Source organism: Rhinolophus hipposideros (assembly GCF_964194185.1).
Source record: "Rhinolophus hipposideros genome assembly, chromosome: 7".
NCBI lineage: Eukaryota > Metazoa > Chordata > Mammalia > Chiroptera > Rhinolophidae > Rhinolophus > Rhinolophus hipposideros.
Window position 1 is genome coordinate 1,188,478 of NC_138053.1, and position 26,283 is coordinate 1,214,760.

General features: G+C 39.5%; 1 protein-coding gene across 6 annotated transcripts in view; it reads left to right on the forward strand.

Annotated features, from left to right (window-relative positions):
* The window catches only part of TPST1 (tyrosylprotein sulfotransferase 1), a 186,580-nt gene extending 160,571 nt beyond the window's left edge, over positions 1-26,009 (forward strand). For 3 of the 6 annotated variants that reach the window (XM_081053038.1, XM_081053037.1, XM_081053039.1), the window contains 3 exons: positions 17,353-17,403; positions 21,626-21,672; positions 23,832-24,370. In XM_081053038.1, the coding sequence (XP_080909164.1) occupies positions 17,353-17,403; positions 21,626-21,643 (69 nt within the window). In that variant the 3' untranslated portion in view covers positions 21,644-21,672; positions 23,832-24,370. Of the gene's footprint in view, positions 1-17,352; positions 17,404-21,625; positions 21,673-23,831 lie in introns of all 6 variants that reach the window. The other 3 variants (XM_081053036.1, XM_081053041.1, XM_081053040.1) reach the window with 3 other exon arrangements.
* The last annotated feature ends 274 nt before the right edge of the window (positions 26,010-26,283 follow it).

The following is a 26,283-nucleotide window of genomic DNA, read 5'->3' on the forward strand; positions in this document are numbered from 1 at the left end:
CACTACCACAAATGAAAGCTATAAAACAGTGTTAAATATGTATTTTTCTCAGATCTTATTTAGCATTTTGCTCTGTGAGAGGATCAAGAGCAGTGCAGTAGCCTTTATAACTTGTTAGACACAGACCTAAGGGGCAAAGATAGAAGTGAAAAAGCAACTCCCATGATGCTCAGGCTTTGAGAAACTTCCTTCAAAAGCACAAAATATTAGAGCTTGGAGGGGAGTGTTTTAAAATTCCCGTAGTCCTTCCCCTCCCCCCAGGTCCAGTCTCTTGCAAATAATTAACAGTAAAGCTAAAGATGGTGGGAATTACTACATTGTCTCTCCTACTTATCTTTTTCTCTGCACAACATACAATTTCTTTTCCAGTAGTAGTGTGTTGCTCTGTTTAGCAATCCTGTAAATGGCTGGAAAGAAACCCACTTTAACATAAAGAACACAGATACATTAAAAGTAAAGGGATGAATAAAGATATACCATGATAACACTAATTGAAAAAAACTGGAGAAGCTTTCAGACACAGCGAAAGACACTATTAAGAGAATGAAAAGATACGCCACAGACTGGGAGGAAATCTTTGCAAAACATATCTGATAAAGGACTGGCATCCAAAATGTACAAAGAATTCTTAAAACTCAAAACTAAGAAACAACCCAGTTTTAAAATGGACTAAAGATCTGAACAGACACCTTACCAGAGAAAATATACCAATAGCAACTAAGCATATGAAAAGGTGCTCAATATCATATGTCCTTACAAAAATGCACATTAAAATAACAGTAAGCTACCACTATACACCTATTATAGTGACCAAATCCAGAACACTGGTAATATCTTACGATTGTAAGAATGTGGAGCAACACAAACTCTCATACATTGCTGGTGGAAAGGCAAAATAGTACAGCCACTTAGAAGACAGCTTGGCGGTTTCTTTGAAAACAATTCAGCAGTCACACTCCTTGGTATTTACCCAAAGGAGCCGAAAGCTTATGTTGACACAAAACCTGAATACAATGTTTATAGCAACTGTGTATTCATAATTACCAAAACTTACAAGCAACCAAGATGTCATTCAGTAGGTGAATGGATAAATTTAAAACTGGGACTACATCAAACTAAAAAGTTTTCACACACAAAAGGAGACCATCAACAAAATGAAAAGACAACCTACCAAATGGGAAAAGATATTTGCCAATGATATATAAGATAAGGGGTTAATATCCAAAATTTATAAAGAACTCATTCAACTTTAACACCAAAAAAACTAACAATCCAATTTAAAAATGGGCAAAGGACCTGAATAGACATTCTCCAGAGAGGACATACAGATGGCCAATAGATATATGAAAAGATGCTCAATGTCATGAATCATCAGAGAAAAGCAAATTAAAATCACAATAAGGTATCACCTCTCACCTTCCAGAATGGCTATCATCAATAAATCAAACAAGGTTTGGTGAGGATGTATAGAAAAGGAATCCTCATACACTTGCTTGAATTGTAAATCGGTGCAGCCACTAAGGAAAAAAGGATAGAGGTTCCTCAAAAAATTAAAAATAGAACCAACAATTCCACTTCTGGGCATTTAGTCAAAGAAATCCAAAACACAAATTCAGAAAGACATATGCATTGCTCTAGTCATTGCAGCATTATTTTCAATAGCCAAGATACAGAAGCAACCTAAGTGCCCATCAATAGACAATTGGATAAAGAAGAGATGGTACATATACACAATGGAATATTACTCAGCCATAAAGAAGAATGAAATCTTACCATTTGTGACATCATGGATGGACCAAGAGAATATTATGCTAAGTGAAATAAATCAGAGAAAGACAAATACCATATGATTTCATCTTGACATGGAATCTAAATAACAAAATAAATGAACAAACAAAACAAACAAATTTATAGACACAGAGAACAAACTGATGGTTGCCAGATGGAAGAGGGGTTGGGGTTAAGGGATGAAAAAGGTGAAGGGATTAATAAGTACAGATTGGTAGTTACAAGATAATCATGAGGATGTCAAGTACAGCATAATATTGTAATAACTATGTATGGTGCTGGGTAAGTACTAGACTTATGGCAGGGGATGAAGGGTCACTTCGGAAATTATATAAATGTCTAACCACTATCCTGTACACCTGAAACTAACATAAAATAATAATGAATGTCAACTGTAATTGAAAAATTAATAAAAATTCCTTAAAACCAAGTTGTGTAAAAAAAAGGTAAATATGAAATTTCCCATCAAGATGGCAGAGTAGGTAAATGCTGTGCTTGCCTTCTCTCATGACCACATCAAAATTACAATTAAACTACAGAACAACCATCATTGAAAATCACCTGAAGTCCAGCTAAACAGAAGTCCTGCAACTAAGGACATACAGAAGAAGCCATCTTGAGACTGATAGGAGGGGCAGAGAAGTGGAATAGGTTGGTTTCACATCTGCATGTGACTGTTAAAAATCAGGAGGAATATCTCGGCTACAGAGGTTCCTCTGGAGGGGTGAAGGATCCCAACCCAGTGTTCCAGTGCCAGGGAGAGAAGTCGTCATAACTTCTGGCCGTGAAAACCAGAAGACATTGTGGCTGAGTGAGACAGAGGGTGGCTTGATTCCCAGGTGCTTCTCTTAAAGGGACCATGCATAAACTTACTCAGTGATGGACTCATTGCTCTGAGCTCCAGAACCGGGGCAGCAGCTCAAAAGGCACCAGGGACATACAGGGAGAAACTTAATTGTCTGGATCCATGGTGAGGGCTGGAGGGGCAGCTTTCTCCCAGACAGAAGTGCTGGTAGAAGCCACGTTACTTTGTTGAGCCCTCCCCTCTTTAGGTATGCAGATTCAGGTAGTCACCATATCTGAGTCTCCGTCAACCTGTCTAAAACTGTTCACCTTGCCCTGATAATTCCCTGAGACCCCACCCCACCCAACTTTTGGGCACCCCCAAGCCAATTCCAGTGGGTTTTCCATACAAACAGCCTATCTTGGCTCATGCTGTGGACTTTCCTAAAATCTCTCAAAGATTCACAAAATCCAATCAAGCAGCATCTAGCCTTGGCATGATGGTCCCAAGCCCAGTACTACTGGCAGCTGGCCGTGGTTTATGGCTAGGCCTCCTGAGGCACCTCCAAGCCCAGTATTGGTAGCACCCATTAGGGGATTGGTTTGTGGCTCATGTCAGGTGGCCACAGGCAGGGCATAGGCTGCAGCTGAACGTGGCCTTCAGTGGGGCCACCAGAGCACCACTGGTGGCCTCCAAGGACAACACACCCAAAGGGCAGACTGGGCAGGCAACAGAGCCCTGCTAGAGCAAATCCTGCTCCATAGGGTCAGCCCCTGCACATAGCTCCTACATTATAGTCTTAGGCAGTCTTCACAATCAATCAGCCAAGGTCAATTCCTCCTATTGAAGTACAGACAGCAACCAAGGCTGAACAGGAGGGTATACACAATCCACACAAGGGACACAACTGATGTACCCAGCATAGGTGACTTGGGAGACTGTGTCACTGGGCCCTACAGGACAACTACTACATAAGGCCACTCTACTAAGACCCGGGGACATAGGAGCACTACTTAATATATAAAAACAGGGAGGCAGCCAAAGTGGAGGGACATGTCCCCAGTGAATGAACAGAACAAATCTCCAGGGAAAGAAAAAAAAAACTAAACTAAATGGAGACAAGCAATCTACTAGATGCAGAGTTCAAAACACTGGTTATAAGGATGCTCAATGATTTTAGGGAGAACTTCAAGAAAGAGATGGGAAACATAACATTGGAGGTAGAAAACATGAAGAACCAATCAGAAATAAAGAATACAATAACTGGTATGAAGAATACATGAGAGGAAATCAACAGTAGGTTAGATGAAACAGAAGATCAAATCAGCAATTTAGAAGATGAGGCAGCAGAAAACATCCAATCAGAACAGCAAAAGAAAAAAGAATCCAAAAAAATGGGGAAACTTTAAGGGGCATCTGGGATAACATCAAGCATACCAACATTGGCATCATAGGGGTACCAGAAGGAGAAGAGAGAGAACAGGAAACTAAAACCTAATTGAAGAAATAATGGTGGAAAACCTCTCTACTCTGGAGAAGGAAATAGACATACAAGCCCAGGAAGTGTAGTGAGTCCAAACAAGATGAACCCAAAGAGGCCCACACCAAGACACATCATAATTAAAATGCTTGAGGTTAAAGACAAAGACAGAATCTTAAAAGCAGCAAGAGAAAAGCATTTAGCTACTTACAAGGGAGCTCCCATAAGACTGTCAGCTGATTTCTCAATAGAAACTGCAGGCCAGAAGGCATTGTCACAGAATACTGAAAGTGATGAAAAGCAGTAACCTACAACCAAAATTATCCAGCAAGGCTATAATTTAGAATTGAAGGACAGGTAAAGATCTTCCCAGACAAAAAAAAACTGATGGAGTTCATCACCACCAAACCAGTATTGCAAGAAATGTTACTTCATTTAAAAGGGGGGAAAAAAGAAAAAGATCAAAAGTTTGAATAATAAAATGGCAATAACTACTTATCTATTAACAACTACTTTTAATGTAAATGGATTATTGTTCCAATCAGAAGATAAGGTGGCTGAATGGATAAGAAAACAAGACCCTTACATATTTTGCCTACAAGAGACTCACTTCAGATCAAAAGACACACACAGACTGAAAGTAAAGGGATGGAAAAAGATATTTCATGAAAATGCTCATAGAAATGGGGAAAGAAAACTGGTGTAGCAATACTTATACCAGACCAAATAGACTTTAAAACAAAGGCTATAACAAGACACAAAGAAAGATCCACTCATCCCACTTCTGGGTGTTTATCTGAAGACACCAAAAATGCTACTTCGAAGGGATGTGTGCATCCAATGTTCATTGCAGCATTATTTATAATAGCCAAGATGTGGAGGCCTGGGTGTCTGTCAATGGAAGAATGGATAGAGTATGTGGTACATATATATAATGGAATATTGCTTGGCCAGGGATGGGAATGGGCTCTTGCCATCTGCGGCAGCATGGATGGACCTGGAGGGTGTTGTGCTGAGTGGAGTGTCTGAGAAAGACAGATGCAATGTGATTTCACTTATATATAAAATCTAAAGAATAAACAAAACAGAAACAAACTCATAGATACAGAGAACATTTTGATGTTTGACAGTTGGTATGGGGTTTGAGGGGCAGGGTGAAAAAGGTGAAGGGATTGAGAAGTACAAACTGGTAGTTACAAAATAGTCATGAGGCAGTAAAGTAAAGCACAGGGAATATAATAAAAAATATGTTAATAACTATGTATAGTGCCCGGTGGGTACTAGACTAGTCAGGGGGATCATTTCTTAGTTTCTATAGATGTCTACTATGCTGTACACTGAAATTAAAATAATATTGAATGTCAACTGTAATTGAAAAATTTAAAAAGGGCGAAAGGTGAAGGAGAATAAGAGATTCAAATTTCCAGGTGTAAAACAACTAAGTCATGGGGGTGTAACGTACAGCACGGGGAATATAGTCAATAATATTGTGAAAGCGTGGTACGGTGTCAGATGGTTCATGGACTTACCATGGTGATCACTTCTTTAGGTATATAAATGCTGAATAACTGTGGTGTTCACCTGAAACTAATATAATATTGTAAGCTATATTTTAATGAAAATCTTTTAAAAATAAAAAAGTAAATATGTGATATTTATATTGTTATAATAATGAAAATTTACAGAATGTGCCTTTGACCAAAAATTATGTACTTAGGGACAGCCGGGTGGCTCAGTTGATTAGAGCATGGGCTCTGGGCAACGGGACTGCCGGTTCGATTCCCACATGGCCCAGCGAGCTGCACCCTCCACAACTAGAATAAAGTCAATGAGCTGCTGCTCAGCTCCCGGGTGGCCAGATGGCTCTACTGGTTGGAGCGCCGGCTCTCAACCTCAAGGTTGCCGGTTTGACTTCCGCAAGGGATGGTGGGCTATGCCCCCTGCAACTAACAACAGCAACTGGACCTGGAGCTGAGCTGTGCACTCCACAACTAAGATGGAAAGGACAACAACTTGACTTGGAAAAGTCCCAGAAGTACACACTGTTCCCCCAATTATGTCCTGTTCCCCTTCTCCAATAAAAAAAAAAAAACAGTACTGTATTCTGCTGTGTATAATGCGCTCCCATGTACAATGCGCACCCAACTCTTTGGCCCAAATGTTCAGGGAAAAAAATCTTTCTTACTAATTTTTTTTAAAATTTATTGGGGTGACAATTGTTAGTAAAATTACATAGATTTCAGGTGTACAATTCTGTATTACATCATCTATAAATCCCATTGTGTTTTAACCACCCAGAGTCATTTCTCGTTCCATCACCATGTATTTGATCCCCCTTACCCTCATCTCCTAACCCCCTTATCCTCTGGTAACCACTAAACTATTGTCTGTGTCTATGAGTTTTTGCTTCTCATTTGTTTGTTTTGTTCTTTTGTTGTTTTTCGTTTATATACCACATGTTAGTGAAATCATATGGTTCTCTGCTTTTTCTGTCTGAATTATTTCACTTAGCATTATACTCTCAATCTATCCATGTTGTCACAAACTTTCCTATATCATCTTTTCTTACCGCCGAATAGTATTCCATGGTGTATATATACCACAACTTCTTTATCCATTCATCTATCAAAGGACATTTTGATTGTTTCCATGTCTTGGCCTCTGTAAACAAAGCTGCAATGAACATTGAAGCACACATGTCTTTATGTATAAATGTTTTCCGATTTCTTGGGTATATACCCAGGAAAACGATTGCTGGGTCATATTGTAATTCTACTCGTAATTTTTTGAGGAACCTCCACACTGCCTTCCACAATGGCTGCAGCTGTCTGCATTCCCACCAACAGTGTATGAGAGTTCCTTTTTCTCCACAGCCTCTCCAACACTTGTTACTATTTATCTTGTTGATGACAGCCATTCTGACTGGGGTGAGGTGATACCTCATTGTGGTTTTCATTTGCATTTCTCTCATGCTTAGTGATGAGCATTTTTTCACATGTCTATTTGCCATTTTTATGTCCTCTTTGGAGAAATGTCTCTTCAGGTCCTCTGCCCATTTTTCAATTCGGTTTGTTTTTTTTGTTGTTGAGTTTCATGAGTTCCTTGTATATTTTGGATATTAGCCCCTTATCGGAGGCACTGTTTGCAAAAATCTTCTCCCATTCAGTTGGTTGACTCTTTATTTTGTCGATGGTTTCTTTTGCTGTGTAGAAGCTTTTAAGTTTCTTATAATCCCATTCGTTTATTTTAGCTTTTCCTTCCATTGCCTTTGGAGTCAAATTCATACAATGCTCTTTGAACCCAAGGTCCGTAAGTTTAGTACCTATGTTTTCTTCTATGCAGTTTATTGTGTCAGGTCTTATGCTTAAGTCTTTGATCCATTCTGATTTAATTTTGGCACATGGTGACAGATAGCAGTCCAGTTTCATTCTTCTGCACGTGGCTATCCAATTCTGCCAGCGCCGTTTATTGAAGAGGCTGTCTTTCTTCCATTGTATGTTTTCAGCTTCTTTGTCAAAAATTATCTGTCCATATTTATGTGGTTTTATTTCTGGGTTCTCAATTCTATTCCATTGGTCTATGTGTCTGTTTTTCTGCCAATACCATGCTGTTTTTATTATTTTACACCTGTAGTACAAGCTAAAGTCAGGGAGTGCGATACCTCCAGTAGTGTTCTTTTTTCTTAAGATTCCTTTGGCTATTCGGGGTCTTTTGTGGTTCCAACAAATCTGATGATTTTTTGTTCTATTTCTTTAAAAAATGCCATTGGGATTTTGATAGGGATTGCATTAAATCTGTATATTGCTTTGGGTAATATGGGGATTTTAACTATGTTGATTCTTCCAATCCATGAGCACGGAATGTCTTTCCATTTCTTTGTGTCTTCTTCAATTTCTTTCAAAAATGTCTTATAGTTTTCAGCTGTTAGGTCCTTCAATCCTTGCTTACGTTTATTCCTAAGTATTTTATTCTTTTTGCTGTAATTGCAAAAGGAATTGTTTTTTGTATTTCTTTTCCTGAGATTTCATTGTTAGTATATAGGAATGCAATGGACTTTTGTACGTTGGTTTTGTAGCCAGCAGCTTTACTGTATTCATTGATTGTTTCTAATACCTTTTTGGTGGAGTCTTTAGGGTTTTCTATGTATAGCATCATGTCATCTGCAAAGAGTGACAATTTAACTTCTTCATTCCCAATTTGGATGCCTTTTATTTCCTTTTCTTGCCTGATTGCTCTGGCAAGGACTTCCAACACTATGTTGAAAAGCAGAGGTGGTAGGGGACAGCCCTGTCGTGTTCCTGAACGTAGAGCTAAGGGTTTCAGTTTTTCACCATTAATTATGAGATTAGCTGAGGGCTTGTCATGTATGGCTTTTATTATGTTAAGGTATTTTCCTTCTATACCTATTAAGGGTTTTAATCATAAATGGATGTTGTATCTTGTCAAATTCTTTTTCTGCATCAATTGTTATAATCATATGATTTTGTCCTTTATTTTGTTTATGTGATGTATCACATTGATGGATTACATTGACGGATGTATCACATTGACGGATGTTGAACTATCCTTGTGCCCTGGGGATGAACCCCACTTGGTCGTGATGAGTAATCTTTTTAATGCATTGTTGTATTCGATTTGCTAGAATTTTCTTTAGAAGTTTTCATCTGTATTCATCAGAGATATTGGTCTGTAATTTTCTTTTTTGTGTTGTCCTTACCAGGTTTTGGTATCAGGGTAATGTTGGCCTCATATAACGAGTTAGGGAGTACTGTCTCTTCTTCAATTTTTTGGAAGAGTTTGAGCAGGATTTGTATTAGATCCTGTTTGAAGGTTTGGTAGAATTCACTAGTGAAGCCATCTGGTCCCGGACTTTTGCTTTTGGGAAGGTTTTGGATGACTAATTCAATTTTGTTACTGGTGATCGATTGTTCAGATTTTCTAGTTCTTCATGGTTCAGCCTTGGGAGGCTATATGTTTCTAAGAACTTGTCCATTTCTTCTAAGTTATTGAATTTGGTGCCATATAGTCCTTCATAGTATTCTTGTATGCTCCTTTGTATTTCTGTGATGTCCGTGATAACTTCCTCTTTATCATTTCTGATTTTGTTAATTAGTGTCTTCTCTCTTTTTATCTTAGTGAGTCTGGCCAAGGGATTGTCAATTTTGTTAATCTTTTCAAAGAACCAGCTCTTTGTCACATTAGTTTTTTCTATTGTCTTTTTGTTCTCTATTTCATTTAGTTCTGCTCTGATTTTTATTTCCTTTCTTCTGCTGACCTGGATTTCACTTCTTCTTCTTCTTCTAGTTTTTTAAGGTGTAACATGAGGTTATTTATTTGGGATTTTTCTTGTTTCTTGAGATAGGCCTGTAATGATATAAATTTCCTTCTTAAAACTGCTTTTGCTGCATCCCAAAAATTTTGCTAGGATGTATTTTCGTTGTCATTTGTTTCAATGTATCTTTTGATCTCTCCTCTAATTTCTTCTTTGACCCAGTCATTCTTTGAAAGGATGTTGTTTAATCTCCAGGTATTTTGTGTTTTTTCCTGCTTTCTCTTTGCAGTTGATATCCAATTTTAAAGCCTTGTGATCAGAGAATCTGCTTGGTATGATTTCAATCTTCTTAAATTTGCTGAGGCTGATTTTATGTCCCAATATGTGGACTATCCTTGAGAATGTTCCATGTACACTAGAAAAGAATGTATAGTGTGATGTTTTAGGATGAAGTGCTCTATAAATGTCTATGATGTCCATTTCATCTAATGTGTCATTTATGGCTGCTATTTCGTTATTTATTTTCTGTTTGGATGATCTATCCATAGCTGTCAATGATGTATTTAAGTCCCTTAGTATAATTGTGTTTTGGTCAGTTTCTCCCTTTAGTTCTGTTAGTAGTTGCTTGGTATATTTTGGTGCTCCCTGATTGGGGGCATAAATATTGATGACTGTTATGTGTTCTTGTTGTATAGTCCCCTTTACCATTATGAAATGTCCATCTTTGTCTCTTGTTATCTTTTTCACCCTGAAGTCTGTTTCATCTGATATCATTATGGCTACTCCTGATTTTCTCTAGGTAGCATTTGCTTGGAGTGTCAATTTCCACCCTTTCACTTTGAGTCTGTGCTTGTTTTTGTAGCTGAGATGTGTCTCTTGGAGACAGCATATGGTTGGGTTTAGTTTTTTCATCCAATCTGGTACTCTGTGCCTTTTTATTGGTGAGTTCAATCCATTTACATTTAGGGTGATTATTGATATGTGAGGATTTTCTGTCATTCAATCTTTAATTTTCATGTAAGGCCGTGTCTCCATTGTGTCTTTGCCTTTTTGTTGTTGTCTTATTTCTGTGTGGTGGTATTCTATGATGTTTCTCTCTGTTTCTTCCTCTATTACAGTATATATTTCAGTTCTGGGTCTTTTTTTGAGTGGTTACCCTTAAGTTTATGTACAAGAAAGTTTGATATTTACAGTATTGCAGTTTGTTCAGCACGTTTACTTTCTCCATTCCTATATTTCTGTTCAGGCCTTTACTCTCCCCCTTTTTATGTTTCGGTTGCCAGAAATTGTCCCTGTTGATGGTGGTCGAATAGCCTCTTTTAGTATTTCTTGTAGTGCAGGTCGTGTATTAGAAAATTCCCTCAGCTTCTGTATGTCTGGAAAAGTCTTTATTCTTCCTGCATATCTAAAAGATATCTTTGCTGGATATATCATTCTTGGCTCATAATTTGTTTCTTTCAATAATTTGAATACTTGGTTCCACTCCCTTCTGGTTTGTAGAGTTTCTGCTGAAAAATTTGATAATAATGTAATGGGCTTTCCTTTGTATGTTACCGTCTTCTTTTCCCTGGATGCCTTGAGGATTCTTTCTTTGGCGTTGATTTTAGACAGCTTCAATACAATGTGTCTTGGATAAGGCCTTTTGGGATTGAGGTAATTAGGTTTTCTCTTTGCTTCTTGTATTTGAAGATCCAGTTTTATCCGCAAGTTTGGGAAGTTCTCATCGACAATTTGAATATATTTTCTTTTCTCTTCTCTCTTTCTTCTTCTTATGATATGCCCATTATTCTCATATTGGTCTTTCTGATGGAGTCAGAAAGTTCTTGTAGAGTTCTTTCATTTTTTTTAAGTCTCAAGTCTCTTTCTTCTTCCGTCTGTGTAATTTCCAAGTTTCTGTCTTCGATGTCAGTGATTCTTTCCTCCCATCTGTCAACTCTACTACCTAAGCTGGTTATTTCATTCTTAATTTCTTCTATTGAGTTCTCAGTCTCCTGAAATTCTATTTGGTTCTTTTTAAAAATTTCAATCTCTTTCGAAAAATACTCTTGGTGTGCTTTAATTGTGTTTCTGAGTTCATTAAACTGCCTTTCTGTGTTTTCTTGCATCTCGTTGAGTTTTTTCAGAACTGCAATTGAATTCTCTGTCACTTAAGTGACATATTTCCATATTTAAGTTCCTTTTCTGGAGACTTTTTCTTTCTGTGCTGTCTTGTTGCATTGGTTATTCATTGCATTTACTGATTTACTATTTCTCTTGCTAGACATCTACAGGAGTGGCTTCTGCAACAGGTTGATAGGAAGAGGTCTTTTTTTTTTTTCCCAATACTTTTTGGTAGAATGTTTCATTTTTTTCTCTGACTGCAGCCTTTTTTTTTCTCTCTCTCTCACATGGTATGCTATGTTTTCTCTGCAGTATTCCAGCTTCTCACACAATGGGGGGTTCCCTGGGAGACAGGCTTCTCCTCTGTAATAGTTCGCTTAGGTCACAGGGCGCAGCATCCATATTGGTATGCAAAGAGCTCTTGAAGTTCCAAAGCTCTTCCTGTACAAGATTCAGAGCCCATATGTTTCAGCAGTTCTGTTTACTCCTGCAGGAATCTACCCAGATAGGTGTGGCCAGGGTCGGGGTGAATTGTGAGAGGTGGCCCAGAGCAATGGCAGCGACCACCACCGCCGTCCTGCTTCCACAGCTCCCTCCCCTTTACCGGAACTAGTTGAGCTGTGAATCTGTGTCTGCGGTGCACTGTTCTCAGAACAGCAAATATTCTGTTATTTTGATCTGACACTGCTATTGTTCAGCTTCTAGCACCGGGCAGGTGGGGGCGCGGTGAGCTCTGGGAGGGTAGAGAGGGGGCGGCTAGTCTCAGTGCCTAAGGCTTCCGTTCTCTGCTAGGCAGTGAGGGCTTAAACCCCTGTTTTCAGCCTTCTTCCCTCAGTCTTTTCTCCGATGTCTCTCCCATGAACTTTGAGTACAGCCATGTTATATGCTGTCCCCTCAGCCCTGTGGGCCATAAGCGGAGGCCTAGCAGTCCGAGTTCTCTCTCCCGCAGCTGTGGTAGTTCCGGGATGCAGCGAGCTCGGAGCATTGAGCTCCGAGTCTACGTACTGCGCCCGCACGGCTCTGTCCCCACACTTCTCCCTTCCCTCCTCCCCGCTCACGCGATTCGTCCACCTGGAGGTGAATTCAGTAGTGAGCCTTTTCGTCTTGTCTGTCTGCTGTGCCGGGAGTCCTTTGTGGAGTTATTGTTCTATATTAGTTGTAAATTCTAGTTGAGCTTTATGAGGGCTCACCCAATACCTCCATTTTGATGACGTCTCTCCTCTTTTAATTTATTAATTCTAATTTTTACTTGTTTACATTTAGGTACTTGTTTTTTTATTATAAAGGAGTTTTAGCTTTTATTATTTTTAACATCTGTGGGACAAGAAATTTTATGTAACAAATAATTACAAAACAAGAACAGATACAAGGTACAAGAAGTTTTATGTACCGGTTACAAATTTAGGATATTTATGCATTATGGAAGGCCAAGAACTCTTTGTCACTGCAAGTTCGTCGTAAGTTCAACAAAAGCGATTATCATATTTCAAGGTATTATTTTGCATATGGATATCGTTATTGATTTCTAGAGTTACACTTTTAACTCATAAGGATAGATAAAAGAATTTAAAACATTTATATAGATACAGAATTAGTACTATCCGTGTATAATGTGAATCCTTACTTTTCCTTCACAAATTTGGTCAAAAAAGTACGCATTATACATGGCAAAATACGTAATTTTTGAGAGACTAGAGGGAGGGTGTGTTTCAGACCTGATATCCTCATCTATGGTAATACAAAGTCTGTGTAACAGATGTAAACATCTATGCTCCGATCTGAACGTATTTCCTCCCCATGTGTGCCCAGCCCATCTCTCCATGTCTTCTGCATCATCAAATTTTGCTCTCCAGCAGGCTCTTTCCTGTCAACAAATGTGACCTTAGTTTTTCTATCTTAATACACACACATCCACATGCACAGGCACACAGTTTTGATCCCAGTTAACCTATCGCTGCCATTTCATTTCTTTGCTTGCCTTTACATCAAAACTCAAGTTTTCTGTACTCTGTCTCCAATTCCTCCCCCTTTATTCTATCTTACATCAACTCTGTTCAGAATTTCACAACTACCATTCTCCATAATTTGCTTTTCTCAAGGCCACAATGACCTTCACATTACTATATCCAGTGGTCAATTATTATTTTATCTCCCAGCCTCTTTCAGTACAATCAATTACTCCCTCCTTGATGTTTCCTTCACTTGGCTTCTAGGATACCACTTTTAAAATTTTTTCTTCTATGTCATTCATAGCTTCTTAGTCCTCTTTGCTGATTCTTCTTCCTGCCCTCTTAATGTTAGAATGTCCCCATATCTCATAGTCTTTTCATATATATATATGAAAAAAGTGGTATATATATATATATACCACTTGAGGGTATATATATATACACATTTTATTGGGGGACAGTATGTTTCTCCAGGGCCCATTATTGGGGGACAGTATGTTTCTCCAGGGCCCATCCAAGTCGTTGTCCTTCAATCTAATTGTGGAGGGCGCAGCTCAGCACCAAGTCCAGTCGCCATTTTGAATCTTTAGTTGCAGGGGGCACAGCCCACCATCCCATGTGGGAATTGAACTGGCAACCTTGTTGTTGAGAGCTCATGCTCTTACCAGCTGAGCCATCTGGTCGCCCCCCATATCCCAGTCTTAAGTCCTCTGCTTTTCTCTATCTACCCTGAGCCCCTGGGTTATCTCCTCAGGTATAAAGACTTTACATACTGCCTGTAAGTTCGTGATTCTCAAATTTATATATCCCAGCCCAGAGCTCCTCCATGAACTCCAGAATTGTATATCCATCTGGCTACTTGACATTTTCATTTATTGTCTAAGACACATCTCAGGCTTAATATACCAAAAACTGAATGACTGGTCTTCTGAAAAATGCTGTACACAGAACTTTCCCATTGACTTGATGGCAACTTCACATTTCCAGTTGGTAGTTGCTTAAGCCAAAAACCTTGGAGTCATCCTTGACTTTCCTCTGTTCTGTCATATCCCATATCTAGTCTGTTAGGAAATCTAGATATAATTAGAAAAAAAAATCTACAAACCTACCTCCACTACTACCCCCTTGTCATTCTTTCTTGTTTGGATTACGGATGTAGCTTCCATACTACAGTCTACAGAGTAATTTGGGCAATCCTTTTATTTTTTCTCTTTTATATTTATTTTTTAAATATCTATGTATTTATTTAATCTATTGGGGTGACCAAGGATAATCCTTTTAAAATGGAAGTCTGGTGCTGGTACTTAGTGACTTCCTATTTCACTACATTAGACAAATTACTTAATTTCTCTGTGCCTCAGTTGCTTTATCTCTAAAAAGATAATAATACCTCCCTCAAGAGATCATGGGAGTTGACAAGACCGTCGTAGTGGCTGAGTCTCAGTACCAGATGTCGTGTCTGCTTGCCCCACAGACAGTAGACAGATGCAGTGGAAGTCAGGGTTACATGATGCACAGCTTGCAGGGTTTGCAGAGAGCTAGAACAGCAAGACAGTGTTATATGTCAATTATATCTCAATAAGTTGGGTGGGGGGAAGGAAGCTGGAATAATCTCTGAACTGTGGTGTTAGGGTACAGCAAACAATATTCTTACATGCAGATTCTTTACAGAGCAGCTAAGCCAGTCGCCAAGTGACCTGGGACCACTTGAGGGTATGAAAGATGGTAGTCGCTTCTGAGACACTCCCAACCGCTGCAGTGTTGTCATCCCACATCCACTTCAGCTTCCAGTGTGATGCGTCTTTGAAGAAATGCCTTACCCACAAGTCTGATATCTCTGCTTTATTTAAGCTTCCTAGGATTGTAGCAGAGACCCCAAAGAATAGGCCAGGTTTTAGAAATTGCAGAGAAGGAGACAGGAAAAAAAAAATTCATTCTCTGAATCTCAGAAGGAATGCTGCTGCTTTTAGAAGTGGGTCACTTGTCTTGTAAGCAAGTAAAACTTCTTTAGGCTCATGAGCTTTAGGATTCACCTTTAGAAGATGTCACTGTGTTCTGAGGGACTATCCAGTGACTCCTTTCCAATAACAATCCATAGCTTCTTACTGTAGTTTCTCGAGTCCAGCAGTTACCAGATTGTGCCAATGGAGACCTTCTTCACTTATTTTTGTACTTAGTCTGTGTGTGTGTGTGTGTGTGTGTGTTAAATTTTTAGCATTAAGCTCCTACTGGCTTAATTTATTCAATTTTGTCATTGAGGTACATAACATACATACAGCAAAGTACAAAAATCATAGTTCAATAAATGGTCATAAAATGAACACACCTTCATAATCTGTACCCATATCAAAACAGAATCACCAGCACCCCGGAAAGCTCCTGCATCTCCATCACACCACCTCCCTCTTCCCCAGAGTAAACAGTACCCTGATTTCTAACATCATAGGGTTGTTTTGCCTATTTATGAGCTTTAGAAGTTTTAAATGGATATGTGTATTATATTATTTTGTGGGGTCTGGCTTTCCCCCTTACCATTGTGTCTTGGGATTCATCTACGTGGTTGGTAGAGTGGTAGTTATTTTTCATTGCTGTATAGTATCTCATATATACATAAAACACATTTATTATTCATTCATTCATTCATTCTAATTGCACTGCCTTAATCACCACCTTTGTCTTAAACCAAACATCTGTACTTGGTTTGAAGGGTCTATTTCTGGACTCTTCATTCTGTTTCCTTAATATCTTTGTCAAAACCTTACTCTCTTGATAGCTGGTACCGTGTTTCTCTGAAAATAAGACCTACCTGGACAATCAGCTCTAATGAGTCTTTTGGAGCAAAAATTAATAGGAGCAAAAATTAATATCTTATGTTAAGATATTAATATAAAGACTCATTAGAACTGATTGTTCACATAGGACTTATTTTCATTTTTGCTCCAAAAGACTCATTAGAGCTGATTGTCCAAGTAGGTCTTATTTTCAGGGAAACACCGTATATATGTATATAGAGATATATAGCTTTATAATATTGCTTAATTATAACTATGTTAATGTCTTAATATGTGGTAGAATAAGCACTCTCCCTCTTTGTTCTTCTTTTTAAGATTACTTTGATTCTTTTTGGCCTTATGCATTTCCACATAACTTTTAAAATCAGCTTGAAATTACACCTTTCCCTCCCAAAAAAAGCGTACTAGAATTTTGATTGGAAATCCTTTGAGGAGAATGGACATATTTACTATATTGAATCTTCCAATCCCTGAAAGTAGTATGTCTCTCTGTCTCCTTGGTCTTTAATTTCTCTCAATAATGTTTTATAGTTTTCTGTATTATAAATCTTTTATTAGATTTATTCCTAGAGATTTGGTGGGTTTTTTATGTTATTATAAATTGTATTTTAAAAATGATTTCCTAATTGATGGTATTAGAAACATAATTTTATGTAGAGAAAAGAATGAAATTTTAATTATGATATTTTATGACATTAAAAGTATTTATCATTTTAAGAATCATCTAATATTCAAATTATTATGGGACTATTGGGAACATTGAGAAAAGTTGGTTTCAATCCAGGGTTTTAAGGTTGGAGATTTCAAAAGGAATTCAGGAACCTCTTCCTATATTGTGGCAATTCTGTGTTGGTTGCTTGAAAGAGACGCCTTAGAGTTTGCTTTCTCTCAGCTGAAATGATTGGCACTTGGAATGTTGGGATGCTGTTTTTTCTCCTTCACATACTCTGATCCCTCTCCCAGCCGCCCCACATTTGGAAGCACCCAGGCAGGTGGAATCAGAGTGAATGGGGCTTTCACTCAGTCCTTCAGCTCTGGCTGCTCTTGAATGGCTTCCCTCCATCCTGAACCGCCCAAGAATGCAGCTAGCACATTCGCATGCGCGTGCACATCAGGGACTGCAGGCATTCTGAAGTGATGACAGCCGCACTGTTTCCTTAAACTCACACTTGGCTTTATTTTTCCAGGTCTATAAAGGAGAATTTCAGCTACCTGAATTTCTTAAAGAAAAACCTCAGGTACTGTGTCTGTTTCCTTCTCTGGCTGTGTAATAGATGAGCTCTTGCGTTAAAGTGATATAGATAATGCCTCTGGTAACTGTTGGTTTTAATAATTTAACACGGTCTTAATTTCAGAGAGCCGTGTCTTCTAAAACTAGGGAAATACTTTATAGTAACTAAAATCTGATTGCTAGGGATCTTCCAGGCTACACAGTACTCCACAAATAAGGAGCCTGTTATGTGTACCTGCTCCAGGCTCTGGCATCTACAGGAAATAAAAATGTACAGCCACCCTTGTTCTTATTACGTATATATTCATGGCCTTTTAACTTTTTTCATTTGGAGTCTAGAGGGCTTGTGAATACATTATACGACAAAGTGTGATCAAAAACTACGGTGAATGTTTAAATTTAAAAAGTTATTACAGTAAAAGACACATTGCCGTTAATCCCCCCTCACAATAATCCCCCCCGCTTTGAGCACACTTATCCAATTGTTCTTGCCACTTTCTGAAGCAGTTCTAGAAGTCCTTTTCATGAGTGTCTTTAGTTGCACTCTCATGGCTACCTCCATGTCCTGAATCATTTTGACTTTGGGGAAGAGCCAGAAGTCACACGGTGCCAGATCGGTGAATAAGGTGGATGAGGACAAATCCTAATGTTTTTATTTGACAGAAATTGCCATGCCAGAAGCAATGTGTGACATGGAGCTTTTCTGTTATGATCACCAAAATACAGTGAATGTTGCTGCTGAGTGTCATCCAATACAGGAAGCAGGGCGTTGAACCTTAGTAACAGTGTGTGACAGTGTGTGTGACAAGTTTCAACTTGTTCGGTGCAGTCAGTTGGGTGTGAGCTACGGTTGACAGAAGGTGTGTTTTAAAGTGTGCCATAAATCATCCTCTGTCATGACAATGCTCCGTGTCACACATTGCTTCTGGACTATTTTGTAACTATCAATTTGTATTTTTTAATCCCTTTCCCTCTTCACCCAGCTCCCCAACCCCCTCCCCTCTTTTACTTTTTAAAAAATAATTTTAAAACATCCAGAGTTATTCTTGTCACAGTCTCACTTACTCAGGTTCCAATACTGCTTATTGAGCTGAAGAGAAACAGATCGTATTATGGCTGATCTGCTTAGAATAGCCCAGAGTGTCCTGCACCTGAGCCTCACCTGCCATTTTTTTATATCAGTGGGGAAAAATTGATAACTACTGCTTGAGCCCAGCAGAAGACTTACCTTTCTAGCATAGTAATAATACATATTGCCTCCAGGCTGCTGCTGTCAGTGATTAGCTTGTTAATAGGAAATGAAGACTTAGCACTGAACTCCGCATTCAGAAGTGTTTCAGGTGTGGGTTGTGAGGGAAACATATCACCTGACAAACCATGTGAAGTTGTGTTGCCGGAAGCAAGCCTGCAGTGAGTGGCGGGGCTCTCACTAGAGACACCAAAGCTGTGTCTCACCGGAGTTGAAGGCTGTCTTCATAGACCTTTGTCTGATAACAGTCAGCCATATGTACATATTACTGGAGAATTTCAAACTACTTTCAAGGCATATTCATATTAGCATAATTTAATTTTAATCCATCCATACATTCATTTCAATTTTTCAACAAATGTTTACTGAATTTCTGCTATGGGTGAGAAAGAGGAGCAAGTCCTCAGGAGTCAAGAAAAAAAGATCTTCTCAGGGAAAGTACTTGCCAACAATATATCCGATAAGGGGTAATATCCAAACTATATAAGGAACTCATACAACTCAACAACAAAAAAACAAACAATCCAATTAAGAAATGGGCAGAGGACCTAAATAGACATTTCTCCAAAGAGGACATACGGATGGCCAACAGACATGTAAAAAGGTGCTCAACATCACTAATCATCAGAAAAATGCAAATAAAACCCACAAAGAGATATCCCCTCACACTTGTCAGAATGGCTATCATCAATATATCAACAAACAACAAGTGTTGGCGAGGGTGTAGTAAAAAGGGAACCCTTGTACGCTGTCAGGATTGCAGATTGGTGCAACCACTATGGAAAACAGTATGGAGGTTCCTCAACAAATTAAAAAGAAAACTACCTTATGAGCCAGCAGTTCCACTCCTGGGTATCTATCCACTCCTAGGTATCTATCTGAAGAAATCCAAAACTAATTCAAAAATACATATGCACCCCTGTGTTCACTGCTGCACTAGTTACATAGCCAATATATGGAAGCAACCTAAGTGTCTATCAATAGACAATTGGGTAAAGATCTGAATACACACACACACACACACACACACACACACACACACACACATCTCACACACACAGTGGAATATTACTTGTCCACAAAAAAGAAGGAAATCTTGCTATTTGTGGCAGTATGGATGGACCTAGAGGATATTATGCTAAGTGAAATAAGTCAGACAGAGAAAGACAAATATCACATGATTTCACTTATATGTAGAATCTAATAAACAAGATAAATGAACAAACCAAGCAGAGCAAACTCATAGATACAGAGAACAAATTGATGATTGCCATATGGGAAGGGGATTGAGGGTTAGGGTAAAAAAGGTGAAGGGATTAAGAAAGGCAAATTGGTAGTTACAAAATAGTCACAGGGATGTAAAGTACAGTATAGAGAATATAGTCAATAATATTGTAATAACTGTGTATGGTGTCAGATGGGGACTAGATTTATTGGGGTGATCACTTTGTAAGTTATATAAATGTTGTACACCTGAAACTAATATAATATTGTATGTCAACTATAATTGAAAAAATTTAAAAATTAACAATAACAATGAAAATCTTCTCAAGGAACTCCTGATCTAGCGAAAAGACTAATCAACTTTTGCAGATTCGGGGTTGCAAGGCCCTGAGCCTATACTGGGCGTGATGTTCCAGAAACCTGGGTGGATTCGTGAACAGGCTGTCACTAACTTACATGCTGTGGCAATTGGAGCCAGAGAATAATCCAAAAGGCAGAGTCTTGAAGGAATGTCAAATCCAAAGGCTGTTTGTATAATAAGTCTGAAGGAGTCAAGAAGGCGCATTTAAGACTAGAACTAAAGGAACACCTCTGCTTCATAGCATACACAAAATCATTGTCAGGTGGATTATAGACCTAAATGTGAAAGGCAAAATAATACAGTTTTTAGGATACAATAAAGGAGATTATCTTTTGGACCTTAAGAGGAAAGGATTTCTTAAACAAGTCATTAAAAACAGTAACCATTAATTTTAAAATGGATAAGATGGACTGCATTAAAATTGAGAATGTTTATTTATTAGAAAGCATCATAAAGAATGCAAAAATGTATGCCATAAGTGGGATAAAATATTGAAACAAATGATTCATCTGTGGAATATAGATGCTTTCTACAAATCAATAAGAAAAAGATTTTTAAAAATTGGGCAAAACGTGTTAGAGGCACTCCAAGCCCCTTATTCGGGTTGTTTTACTTAATGCATCCCACACGCATACTTAGAAAAGGAGCCTATAAAAGACTGGTTTAACTTGTAATACATGGAAAACTGAAGCCTACAGAACCTTCAGGTTTGATACTTAGCTAGAATGGCTCCCAGAACTCAGGGAAAACACCGTAAGTAACTATTACAGTTTTATGTTTATAAAAGATACAAATCAGGACTAGCCAAATGAAGAGACACAATAGGACAAGGTCTGGGAGGGTCTTAAACACAGAATTTCTGTGCCTGTTTTCCATTGAATCAGGTACTTCTCCCTCCCGGCATACCACTGTGTTCACCAGCCAGTAAGCTCCATTGAACTTTGGCATCCAGAGTTTTTACTGGGGTCTAATTGCATCAGCATGAGTGATTGAGTCATTGGCCATGTGATTGATTTCAATCCTCAGTCAGTACCCCTTACCCCGTGGTTGGGCTGGCTGCACCCCAGCCCTCCAATCACAGGGTTGGTGTTTCTGGTGAACAGCCCCGGTGCTCACTCACCTTGTCTCTTAGCGTAAACTCAGGTGTTATCCAAAGGGCTCAGGAATAACAGACACTCCTGTAAACTAGGAAATTCCAAGGAGGTAGTCTCCCTACCAGGAATCAGGGACAAAGGCCAGTCAGATTCTTTATTATACAGCAGTAGCAGACTGAGTTCATTAGAAAGTCTACAATCAGAGCCTGCAAGCTACCCCTGATTATTTTGATGGGAGCAGTTACTTCTCATGCTGACCAAACTTCAAGGACTTTAAAACATCTTTTGCTTCTTTTGACAGACTGAGCAAGTGGAGTAGCAGAGCCAGGAACCTCTTCCAGACATGAGGTGAGCGTTGGGGGACATTGCTAGGTTTTGGGGTTTCCCTGCTTAGGCTTTCAAGGAGGGCAGTGTGGCCAGAGTGTGAACATAGCTCTGAAGTCAGTCTGCCTGGGCTGGAGTCAGCTCTGTGTGGCACTCAGCAAACTGCGTTAGCACTCTAACAGTGTTACTTGTTATTTTCAAAATGATAAAACATGCTAGCTCAAAGAAACCTGGAGAACAATCCCAACCCTCTGTTTGCAGATGTGGAAACTGACCTGCAGAGTAGGTTATTTGTTAAGGTCATATGACAGGTAGGAGAACCCGAGCTGAAGAACACCAGTGCTTCCTCTGCCATCCTGTGCTTTCTCTGTGTACCGGACATGCAGATAATTTTGTACTTGTATTTCGGGGGGTTAGTTGGCTTGTTTTTCAAGTCTGCCTTTTGCTGATTTCAGTGTATTAGGATGGCTTGTGTTTGTAACCTACGTTACCTCTTGTCGCTAAGCTACCATGTTTCCCCGAAAATAAGACCTAGCTGGACAATCAGCTCTAATGCGTCTTTTGGAGCAAAAGTTAATATAAGACTGGGATATAATGTAATATAATAATGTAATGTAATATAATATAATATAATATAATATAATATAATATAATATAATATAATATAATATAATATAATATAATATAATATAATATAATAAATATAATAATGCCAGGTCTTATATTAAATTTTGCTCCAAAAGACACATTAAAGCTGATGGTCCGGCTAGGTCTTATTTTTGGGGAAACACAGTACAGTATGGGTAGGGCTGCCATGCCTGATTAGCCCCCTTTATAACTGAGTGACCATCAAGTGCAGGGGCAAAGCTGGCTTCTGAGCCCAGATCTCCTGATGTGGCTGCTCAGCTTATAGTCTCCCCCGTTCTTAGATTCTGTTTGGCTCTGAATGATATGGTGATGCCTTAGGTCATTTGGAACTTGAAAACATTTTTAAAAATTTGATTTTTTTCTTATAGTTTTCCTTGCTGTTTTATTTTTATAGTATATAATAACCATGTATGGAGTGCATACTCCATACCAAGCATAAAATACCAAGCATTTTATATATATAATATATACATGATATATAACATCCATGACAAATGTATATATATCAATATACATATATAAATGAGTTTGTTCAAGTTTCAAACCATTCTGACAAGTAGTTGGTGTTATCCCTGTTGTACCGATGAGAAAACTGAGATGGAATAATTTGAATAGGAGATTTTTATGCCTTGCTGTGTGTTAATGGATGGTAGAGAGCAAAGGCACACGGACACTGCTCTGCCATTTGCTAAGGAGCAAATGCTGTGCCAGACTTACACTCCACAAGCATGCACATGTTACAGCATTGGTCAGGTCTTGGATAATTTGTTTATGCAAAATACTTTCAAAATTTGTAAATTCCCTCCCTGAAATATACACACAAGGATTCATTGATTGATCAGCCATTTTACAAGACACGTTCAAAGAAACATCTCTAGTAACAAACTATAGAAATGATCCCTGAAAGCACAATCTTTGTTTTATGAGACAGAATGCCTGGTCAGGTTGACCCCAGCCTTTAAGTTGGCCCCATGGCAGCATTTCATTCTCGTTTGTGTATCAAGGTCTGAAGGTGCCACATGCGGTGAGAGAAGGACCCAGGAGAAGCCAGGAAGACAACAGAGCATCTCAGGACAGATACTAGTGTGTCTTGTCTTTTGGATCCCTTTGGCATTTGAACGGCAGTCACTATGTTATTATCCAAAGCTTCCTTTAAAACCTTAGTGTCCACTTTTTCAAAGGAAGAGTCAGCATGTTGGACCCCTGGACACTGGATGTGCCTACCAGTGCCCCTGCAGTAGCTTCAGTGGCAGGTGGCAGTCATTTAGAAATGGACAAGAGCAGCCCTCGCTTTGGCTGCCCTCTGAGTGTTTTGCACAATGAAGCTACTAGCAGGCATCTCAAAGCATCCCAGACTGAGGGAGAGTGTGTCTCTCAGGCACTCCATCTGAGGCAGCTATTCTTGTAACTGTCGATTCCCCTGCCCATCCAGTTGGCATATGCCAGGACGGCAGCTGGGAAGGAGGTGGTGTGGAGCAGGGGCAGAAGGAACTGTGACTCCACACTTGTAACCACGTTCCTTTTGTTTGCCCTAGGAAGACAGAAGGGAAGTTTCCAAGACTGACTGTCCCCACTGAGATCCATGGAGTGTGTGTGCCCCGGCCCTGTCTCCCGTTCCTCTGCCAGGCTCCTCCCCTGAGGGTGGCATGTCAGCACACGTCTGGGCCTTCCTGAGTGGTCTGTTTCCTGAGGCCTGTGCTCTCCATTCGAATCGCATGCACAGCCAGATAAGGAGCCCAGCAGGGATGTGTGCTTTCTGTTAAAACTGTTCTGGTCCTTATATTTTCTTACCAGATTCCAAACTTCCAAGGGGAGGGTTTAAAAATGGGATTCGAAGTGAAATTTGGCAGTTTTATCTTGGAATAGATTGTCTGTACATGTTCTAATGTTTTGTAGAACATTTGTACCTGTTTAAATGTGTTGATGTGGATAATACTAAATATCTTAATTATTTAAATAATTCATTGTATCATTTCTGGGAAGTTGAGGAATTACCGTATACATTTACAACTCAATGAGTTTTGTATTTTATTTTTCAAAATAAAAGCTTTAAATGTGAAGCATCTGGTAGCTTACACGTTTTCATTACTGTGATTTCAGAGAAGCAGTAAGACCTCGGAGGGCGACCTGATGAACCCCAGTTTCTTCAGTTGGCTGTCATCCTCTATGCGTCATTTCTTGGTGAAGTTTTTGCTGTATTTATTTCAGAGAGCCATGCCACCATCATTTGTTTCTGAATCCTGTTCTACTGCATGCTTACATATGCTATATTTAGAACAGAGAAGTTACTGATTCCCGCTGTTTTCTAGAAGCCGTTGATATAACATACAGAATGACCAGCTAACATTAGTAATTCCCATTTATCGCACGTCTTCTGTGTGCCAGGCACTGATCAAGGTTTCTCATCGCTGGCCTGAAAACTACACCTCTTCCAGTCTCGTCCATCTCAGTAATTATATTTTCTACCCAGTCGTTCAAGCCAGAAGCCTAAGAGTCAGACTTGATTTCACCCTTTACCTCCCTCTTCTAAACAACATACGAGATCTTTGATTCTACCTTCAAAATATTTCTAGAATCCATACACTTCCCTCCAGCTCCGCTGCCCCACCCTAATCTAAGATCTCCCCATCTGTCACCTGGACTGTGGCAGCAGATAGCCTCCTCATCTGTATCCCCATTGCTACTCTTGCCCTGTCAGATTCTGTTCAGCATAGAGCACAGTACTAGCTTTAAAACCCACATCTGGATGTGGCCCTCCCACTTAACCATTTCACTGAGAACAGTCCCAGACGCCTGCACGTGTCATCCGCCCCTCCGTATCCCCTCGCGTGCCATTCCCCACCTTGCCCCTGCATTGCCTGAGATTTCTCCAGCTTCTCCTACCTCTGCACATACTACTCCTCTCCCTGGAATGTTCTTTTCCTGATTGCTTCCTTATCAACACTCTGGTCTCAGTAAGTTCTATTTCCTCAGAGAGACTTTCCCTGACCCCTTGAACTGACAACTGGATGCCCATCCCGCCGACCTTCCTTCACAGTGTCTCCTGATCACACTGCAGTTTTTAATGGTTGTTCACTTTTTTACTGTCTGTCTTCTCTACTGAAGGTAAGTTCCTGGAAGACAGAGACTATGTCTTTTCTTATCCATTTTTGTACCCCTGACACACAGCAAAGTGTCTGAGACATTTTGGGAACCCAGTAAAATATTTGGTGAATGATAGTCCTCCCCAAAAGTTCTGACAAATCGTTTTACAGGAAACAGAGGCTTAGGTCACGTACACAAGGCCGCTCAGATAGCACCAGAGTGGTGACCAGGTATGGAGGTCCAAGCCTGACCTGAATATCATTCCTCCCGCTACACTCCCTCAGCCCTGTTCCCTTCACTCAAAACAAGTGCTGCTGCTGGCTCAATTCTCTGTTCAGCACTATGTCCCAAGTTCCTCCTTTATTGAGACGCTTCCTTCTTCCCCAGTGCCCAGCACACACCATCGAAGCCGTTCTGCCTCCGCAGTGCAGCCTCACGACCCGAGTACACTTCCTCCTTGTCTCCTCACCTCCCTTCATTCTCTGCTTCTTCCACGTGCCTATAAACCCAACCCCTCTCTCCTCTACCTGGGAAATCCCAGCCTCATTAAGGGCTCAGCTGTCTTAAGTCCCATTTCTTGTTACTCAACTGCTCCATCCTCTAAATAGAAATAAAATCAGCTTCAACTTAACTTTCTCTTTTCTCTCTCTCTCTCTCTCTCTTTTTTTTTTTTCTTATTTCCTGTATGAGTCTTATGTCACCAATTCTGTAGGGAGGAGGTCACATACCCCTCCATCATAATGGGAGAGAAGGACATTTTAAAACTCTAACCCATCCTGACTCCAATACTTGCCCGTAAGGGAACATATGGTTTGTATTCCCCACATCTGTCCACCTCTGTCACCTCCACTATTAATGGGTGAGAGTGTTCTGGAATAGGAATAGATAGAAAACCGCAGCGTA